Genomic DNA, 7,755 nt, shown 5'->3' on the forward strand with positions numbered 1-7,755 from the left:
AAATAGAAAGTGTCACATGGTTGACGGAGACACGAACGTTCGCCAGTTGTTGAGAGAATATCGTGGAGCGCGAAGATTCTCTATTTTGAATCAAAAACGTACATTTTACTTAGTAAATTGTCCTGAGAGAAAATGTGGCCATTTATGTTTGTCTTGACCATCCCAGTTGCCAAAGGACATTGGTTTGTTTGAGTTATTGCAGAATGACCTTTGTTTATGTATCAACAATTTGAACATGTCCTGGATCAAAGTGCCCGTGTGAGTGTCCTCATGGGAGTCAATCTGAGTCAGTGTTTTTCAACAAAGTGCATGAACCAGTCCATCTTTGTACCTTATTTGAGGTATTTTCCACACTAAGATACTGAAAACACTTTTTTAATGGAGATTAAATCTTGTTTACTATAACCACACCCACTCTGCTATGATTCGTCAAACATCGAGGTTTTTCACCGCGCGTCATCAACCTGAACGTCTTCACCTCCAAGGGACTCGTTGTATAAACTAAGTGGGTGTAATTACAGGAGGATGAGTGAAGCCGTTATTATGTCATAGTTTAAAAATTGATCCATATTAACGATTATACTTTATACAAATGCGTCTTTGTAAATGCCTTATATGTATTTGCTTTAAATGGATCCATATTAACGATTATACTTTTTACAAATGTGCCTTTGTAAATGCCTTATATGTATTTGCTTTACATTGATCCATATCAACGATTGTAATTTTAAAATGCGTCTTTGTAAATGTCTTATATGTATTTGATTTAAATGGATAGATATTAACGATTATACTTTTTACAAATGCGTCTTTGTAAATGCCTCATATGTATTTGCTTTAAATGGATCCATATTAATGATTATGCTTTTTACAAACGTGCCTTTGTAAATGCCTTATATGTATTTGCTTGAAATGGATCCATATTAAAGATTATACTTTTTACAAATGCGTCTTTGTAAATGCCTTATATGCATTTGCTTGAAATGGATCCATATTAAAGATTATACTTTTTACAAATGCGTCTTTGTAAATGCCTTATATGTATTTGCTTTACATGGATCCATATTAACGATTATACTTTTTACAAATGTGTCTTTCTAAATATATGTATTTGCTTTACATGGATCCATATTAAACATTATACTTTTTTTACAAATGCGGTACATGTATTTGCTTTAAATGTAAAAATAAACAAATACTATTTTTGCAAATCCTTCGATGGAAATTATTTTCTTTTTTCAATTATTTTCTTTTAATTGTATCCATATAAAAGTCTGTTTCGCATAATTTCTGTATAAATGTGCTTTTGTGTATTCTTCAGTGTCTACATGATTTTGATCCGACTTTGGAAAAATGTATATATAAATTTTAATCTATGAAAATGTGTCTTTATTTATTCAAATCTTTTGATACACATCTTTGGATGTAATAATGTGAATAAATCCATCAACGTTTGTGTGAATATGACGGTACAATTGTGCTTGTAAGGTATGTTTTGCTTAAATAATCTAATTTACAAAAGTAAATTTGTAAATGTGTCTGCATGTTTCTGTGTAGATATGTATGAATGTAAATGCCTCTGTGACTAAACATTGTTTGTATATTGTTTCCACAAATAAACATTGTATCATTTGAAATAATCCACCAACATTGTTCTGATGTTTGTTTTAATTTGCAAAAGGCAAAAAAAATACATTTTTCACACACAAAACAAACTTTAACAAATGCGTCAAAGAAAAAATCTCCGAGATAATGATTCAGTTCAGACAGATGTCGGATGTTGAGCAGGAAGTGTTGACCTCGTCTCTCGCCGTCAGTCGGCTGGAATAAAGACACGACAAACGTGTCAAACCATCGTCAGGATCAACGACCTTCACATCGTGACGTCCTTCCTTCGCCTCCAGCCGTGAATCACTGACAAATAACTCACATTCCATAAAGTGGTTGTTGTCTCCGGCTTTCTTCTCCTCCACGTAGCCGAAGCTGAGGAGTTTGGACATGTCGACGGGAGCCGGTTTCTTGTCGTAAACCCTTCCCAGTCACAGGGAGAGAAACCAGAGTTAGGAGTGATAACTATCGCGCTTATGGCTACATTACATGCATTATTTTTTTCTGTGTTATCTTGATCTTTTTAGTATACATTTTGAGTATTTTTCTTTTATTGTTTAAGCGCTTTGTGACCCTGGTCTATATAAATATAAATTAATTACTTTCATGCTTTTTTGTCAATATGCTGATACTGCACAACAATAAACATGAATGCAGTTTATCAGGTTATGAGTTTGTATAAGTGGAAAATATGATGATGATGGAAGTATTTAAGTGAAATCAGAATATAAAATAATTGTTTCAACTTTAATTTGTTATTGAAATGCTTTTGTTTTTTGTTTTTTTTAAACACAAAATACTCAATCATTTATTTCTTTAGTTTATATATTAAAAATTCGATTTTTTTTGTTAACTAATTAATATATATAATAATTTAAAAATTATAAAATGATAATATTAAAAAATAAAATCGTATTGAAATAATTCTAATTTACTGAATTTATGATTTGTCTTATTTGTAGGCTTTTAAAATCCATATAACAAATATTGGCATAATAGTAACTTATTTTAATATTGAATTTAAATGGAAACAATTCAAAAGTATTTATATATATTTTTTTTTAATTATTTCATATATTCTTTTTTAATTTAACTATTTAAAAAGCCCAAATTCAACCTTTCAATCTACACATTATTTGATTAAATTATATATTTTAAAAAAGCAATAAAATGCTTATTTAAAAAAACAACATTTCAATTAAGAAATAAAAAGTTTCATACAGAGACACGCTGTCTAAAGACTAGACTTCAAAGTGACATTTCATACTATTTAATCATTTGTTTTTGTGCGAGTCTCCTTCTCTCTTTAAAGGTCACATGAGGTAACATGCTGTGATTTCAACAAACCATGTCTGTCATGTTAAAAGAGACGCCAGCAGAACACAACGTCAATCAGCTGTTCAAACTTGAACTGCTCGTCCGGCGGTCACTGCTCTGAACACTTTTGCCGAGTCATCAAAACAAAGAAACATTTCCACTCCGCCTCCGCTTTGTAACATTACACAACATTTATCAGACAAATACATCTAATGGTAGCTTTAAAGAAGATGGTAAAATACAGGTTGATATTTTTATATCAATTGTTGATTTGCTTACAAACGAAAAAAAATGAATAAAGAAAGAAATTAGTGTTTTTTCCTCAGTTTTTAAGATGTTTTACGTCGAAAATATGACTGGTATGTACACGTGACGTCACAACAGCACTAAAAAGCCAGATGCCAAGTAAGCGGATATAAAACTATGCAACACCCCCATCTAGTGGCCGAGTTGACTTACTTCCTTTTGTAGTTGCCGGTCGCACTAGTCGGTTGTGAAGCAAACGCCTCCTCACCCTGGTGATGTGGGACCGGAGGGATCTGCAAAAATAATAATAATAATAATAATTATATTAGATATAATAATTTGTCATTTAAGATTGAAAGAAATACAGTCGATTACAAGCGATATTAGATATTGTTTTTTGATGGTAACACGTGAGATGTTTCACGTGGACAGATGTTCAAGGGTTTGTGATGAGAACCTTCTCCTCGTAGTTGTTGTCGTCTCTCTCCCACGCCGACATGTTGTCGCTGCCGAAGGGAGGAGCTCGACGTACAGGTGTTCCTGGGTTCCTCCTGCCGTCGCCGCTCATCAGACTGAAGAAAAAATGAACCAAAATAAAGTGAATTGATGCAGGAAAGTCAAACACAGCAACATTGAAGAGAGTAAAATAAATAAAAAGAACAATTAAACCAAGGGATGCTTAATACACATATTATACACTTGAATTTGTAGCAGATGTCATTATTTTAATAGTAATTGATTCAATAATAACCTTGTTTTCTGTTTGTCGTCGCCAGCGTTGTGGAAAAAACCTGCAGGTTTGCTTTGCACTTCTTTCCCGGCGCCTTCTTGTCCATGCCACAGAAGATCTGTTTTTTTAAACAAGGGGGACATACAGGACCATTAAAAGAAACAAATAAATAAACCAGAAATAAATAAATCAATAAACTAAGAAGAGTAGTCAGGGGTCAGAGGCCACATTTTTATATACAATAACTGTTTGTTTTTTTAATTAAAAAAAAGGAGCAAAAAGCCTACATTAATGAAGAAATTAATGAAGAAAATTACAAAAATAAATCCACTAAAATCAAGCTAAATATCGTGGCATCTTCATTATATTGTATTTAATATAACTTGTATTTATTTATGTTAATCTGATGTAAGAACACAAGAACAAAATATTGATTTAATCTTTTTTAAATGAGACAAATCATTTAACAAAAAACAAAGTTGAGTTAATGATCATTTAGAAAAAAAAAAAAAAAAAAAAGATAAAATAAAATGGTACGTTTATACAAGTTTGACCTCATGAGAGCCACATAAAAAAGTACTCTTTATTATTTTATTTTATATTTACCTTTGTGTCCGCCTTGTACTAATCAATAAACCTGTTCTAGAAAACTCAGGGTCTAAGACAAGTGGTGGGTTTTCTCATGGGCCACATTTTTATTTACAATAACTGTTGTAATTTGTTAAAAAAAAAAGGAGCGAAGATAAAAATGTAATGAAAAAATTAAGGAAGAAATTTAAAATCATGCTTAATATTGCAACATCCTCATTATATTGCATTTAATATAACTTGTATTTATTTATGTTAATCTGAAGTGAAAACCCTTGAAAAAATATTAATTTTGACTCAAAACAACACAAATTCCATAAACAAAAAACAAAGTTGAGTTAATAATAATAATATATACAATACAATGGTTGGTTCATACAAGTTTGACCTCATGAGAGCCACATAAAAAAAAAGTATTCTTTATTATTTTATGTTATATTTACCTTTGTGTCCTCCTTGTACTTTTATTTAGAGGGGTCAGGGGCCACATTTTTATATACAATAACTGTTAATGTTAATGAAGAAATTAAGGAACATTTTTAAATCAAACTATATATGGCAACATCCTCATTATATTGTATTTAATATAACTTGTATTTATTTATGTTGACCTGACGTAAAAACACTTTTTAAAATTTAATCTTTTTGTTTTGACTTCCCCTCGCGGGACTAATAAGGGATTCTAAAAAATAAATAAAAAAAAGACAAAAATTCCATTAACAAAAAACAAAGTTTAGTTAATAATAATAATATATAAAATAAAATATATAAAATAAAATGGTTGGTTCATACAAGTTTGACCTCATGAGAGCCACATAAAAAAAGTATTATTTATTATTTTATGTTATATTTACCTTTGTGTCCTCCTTGTACTTTTACTTAGAGGGGTCAGGGGCCACATTTTTATATACAATAACTGTTGTTATTTGTTTAAAAAAAAGGAGCGAAAATCACAATTAATGAAGAAATTAAGGAACATTTTTAAATCAAACTATATATGGCAACATCCTCATTATATTGTATTTAATATAACTTATATTTATTTATGTTGACCTGTCGTAAAAACACTCTTTAAAATTTAATCTTTTTGTTTTGACTCACAAAATGACAAAAATTCCATTAACAAAAAACAAAGTTTAGTTAATAATAATAATATATAAAATAAAATATATAAAAATAAAAATAAAATAAAAATGGTTGGTTCATACAAGTTTGACCTCATGAGAGCCACATAAAAAAAGTATTCTTTATTATTTTATGTTATATTTACCTTTGTGTCCTCCTTGTACTTTTACTTAGAGGGGTCAGGGGCCACATTTTTATATACAATAACTGTTGTTATTTGTTAAAAAAAAAGGAGCGAAAATCACAATTAATGAAGAAATTAAGGAACATTTTTAAATCAAACTATATATGGCAACATCCTCATTATATTGTATTTAATATAACTTATATTTATTTATGTTGACCTGTCGTAAAAACACCTTTTAAAATTTAATATTTTTGTTTTGACTCACAAAATGACAAAAATTCCATTAACAAAAAACAAAGTTTAGTTAATAATAATAATATATAAAATAAAATATATAAAAATAAATATATAAAATAAAATGGTTGGTTCATACAAGTTTGACCTCATGAGAGCCACATAAAAAAAGTATTCTTTATTATTTTATGTTATATTTACCTTTGTGTCCTCCTTGTACTTTTACTTAGAGGGGTCAGGGGCCACATTTTTATATACAATAACTGTTGTTATTTGTTAAAAAAAAAAGGAGCGAAAATCACAATTAATGAAGTAATTAAGGAACATTTTTAAATCAAACTATATATGCCAACATCCTCATTATATTGTATTTAATATAACTTATATTTATTTATATTGACCTGTCGTAAAAACACTTTTTAAAATTTAATCTTTTTGTTTTGACTCACAAAATGACAAAAAATCCATTAACAAAAAACAAAGTTTAGTTAATAATAATAATATATAAAATAAAATATATAAAAATAAAAATAAAATAAAAATGGTTGGTTCATACAAGTTTGACCTCATGAGAGCCACATAAAAAAAGAAGTATTCTTTATTAATTTTATTTAATATGTTTACCTTTGTGTCCTCCTTGTTTCGCCAGCTTAATGTACGCCGAGTCTCCGTCCTGGACCCCGAACCTCCTCCCGACCTTCTTCTGGTCGTCCAGGTTGGCATTCTGGGACATCCCTGGCATCAGACCGAGTCTTCCGTGAGTCCTGTCACCTGGAAACGACACCAACACAAAAAAAAAACACAACGAAAAGTGTCAACAGGTGAGCATAGAAACAACGAGATAGTCGAGGATCTCCTGCAAAAAAAACCAACGGGTGACCTTGATATTCACCATTCTTTGTTGGAGGAAGATCTTCATTCATGAAGTCTGAAGGTTCTCTGGTGAAACAAAGCGAAAATAAACCAACTAAAGCTAAAGCTAGCTCGCGCTGTCGCACCTTTAGCTCGGGGGGAAAAAAAGTTGTAAAACTACACGTCAAAGTCCAGCATGACGAGGAAGATCACGTTTTTAAAACAAAGCGTCTCAGGAGCAGAAACTTACCCGGAGTACATGTTGTCGGGAGCGAAGCGAGAAGCCGTTGCGGGTCGTTGAGAGGTTTGTGTTTGGGCGCTCGGGGTGCAGGTTACCATGGAGACCGTCCTCAGGTGTTGGGTTTTGCGAGTCCGAGTTAAAGTTGTGTAGAGTAGAAATGAAGCTGCAGCCACTTCTCATTCCCTTTATTACTTTTTTCCAAAACCATCTACGGGAGCCTTTGAACGTCTAAAAAGACAAAAAAAATTATAGGAAAATTAATAGTGTGACTTTTGTCTTTATTCACGTGATCATAAAAGGTTATTATTGTAAGCATCATATCATATTATGTTTCTGTCTGGTTTGATGTCAATGATCTTCTAAAAATTATACATAAATGTTTTGTTTTTCCTCTGAAGATTTTTCCTCCTCGGGCAGATTTTTAACTGCGTCACAATTGTGTGTCGCTCCAGAAACACACACACACACCTTGGGTGGGTCCGTAGTTGTGTTGTAGGCGGTTTGTATAGTTGTGAGTCATGTTTTGTTGCTATGTTAAAAAACGTTTTTTTATAGAGCAATTACCCAATTTGTTCATTAAATTAAGTATCATTGCTGCTTCTTTTGTTGACTTGTTGAAAGAAAAGAAAAATATTTATATTAATCTTCTATTCATTATAACTGTCTGGTTTAATTAAAAAATATATT

The 7,755-nt window shown here is 30.9% G+C and overlaps 1 protein-coding gene across 2 annotated transcripts; it reads right to left on the bottom strand.

Annotated features, from left to right (window-relative positions):
• Positions 1 to 1,650: 1,650 nt before the first annotated feature.
• On the bottom strand, positions 1,651 to 7,442 carry LOC148068360 (uncharacterized protein C7orf57 homolog). 2 transcript variants are annotated; one of them, XM_087804174.1, is made up of 8 exons: positions 7,078 to 7,442; positions 6,856 to 6,914; positions 6,600 to 6,746; positions 3,923 to 4,019; positions 3,629 to 3,743; positions 3,385 to 3,464; positions 1,931 to 2,031; positions 1,651 to 1,821 (listed from the first exon to the last, which is right to left on the bottom strand). In XM_087804174.1, exons 1-8 carry the CDS (start codon positions 7,164 to 7,166, stop codon positions 1,814 to 1,816), a joined length of 696 nt encoding a protein of 231 aa, XP_087660300.1. In that variant the 5' UTR covers positions 7,167 to 7,442; the 3' UTR covers positions 1,651 to 1,813. The 2 variants fall into 2 exon arrangements, with proteins under 2 accessions (XP_087660300.1, XP_087660301.1); XM_087804175.1 differs by having other exon boundaries at positions 6,868 to 6,914; positions 7,078 to 7,437.
• Between the last annotated feature and the right edge of the window lie 313 nt (positions 7,443 to 7,755).

The sequence above is a fragment of the Callionymus lyra genome, chromosome 12 (assembly GCF_982586985.1).
Source record: "Callionymus lyra chromosome 12, fCalLyr1.hap1.1, whole genome shotgun sequence".
NCBI classification, from domain to species: domain Eukaryota; kingdom Metazoa; phylum Chordata; class Actinopteri; order Syngnathiformes; family Callionymidae; genus Callionymus; species Callionymus lyra.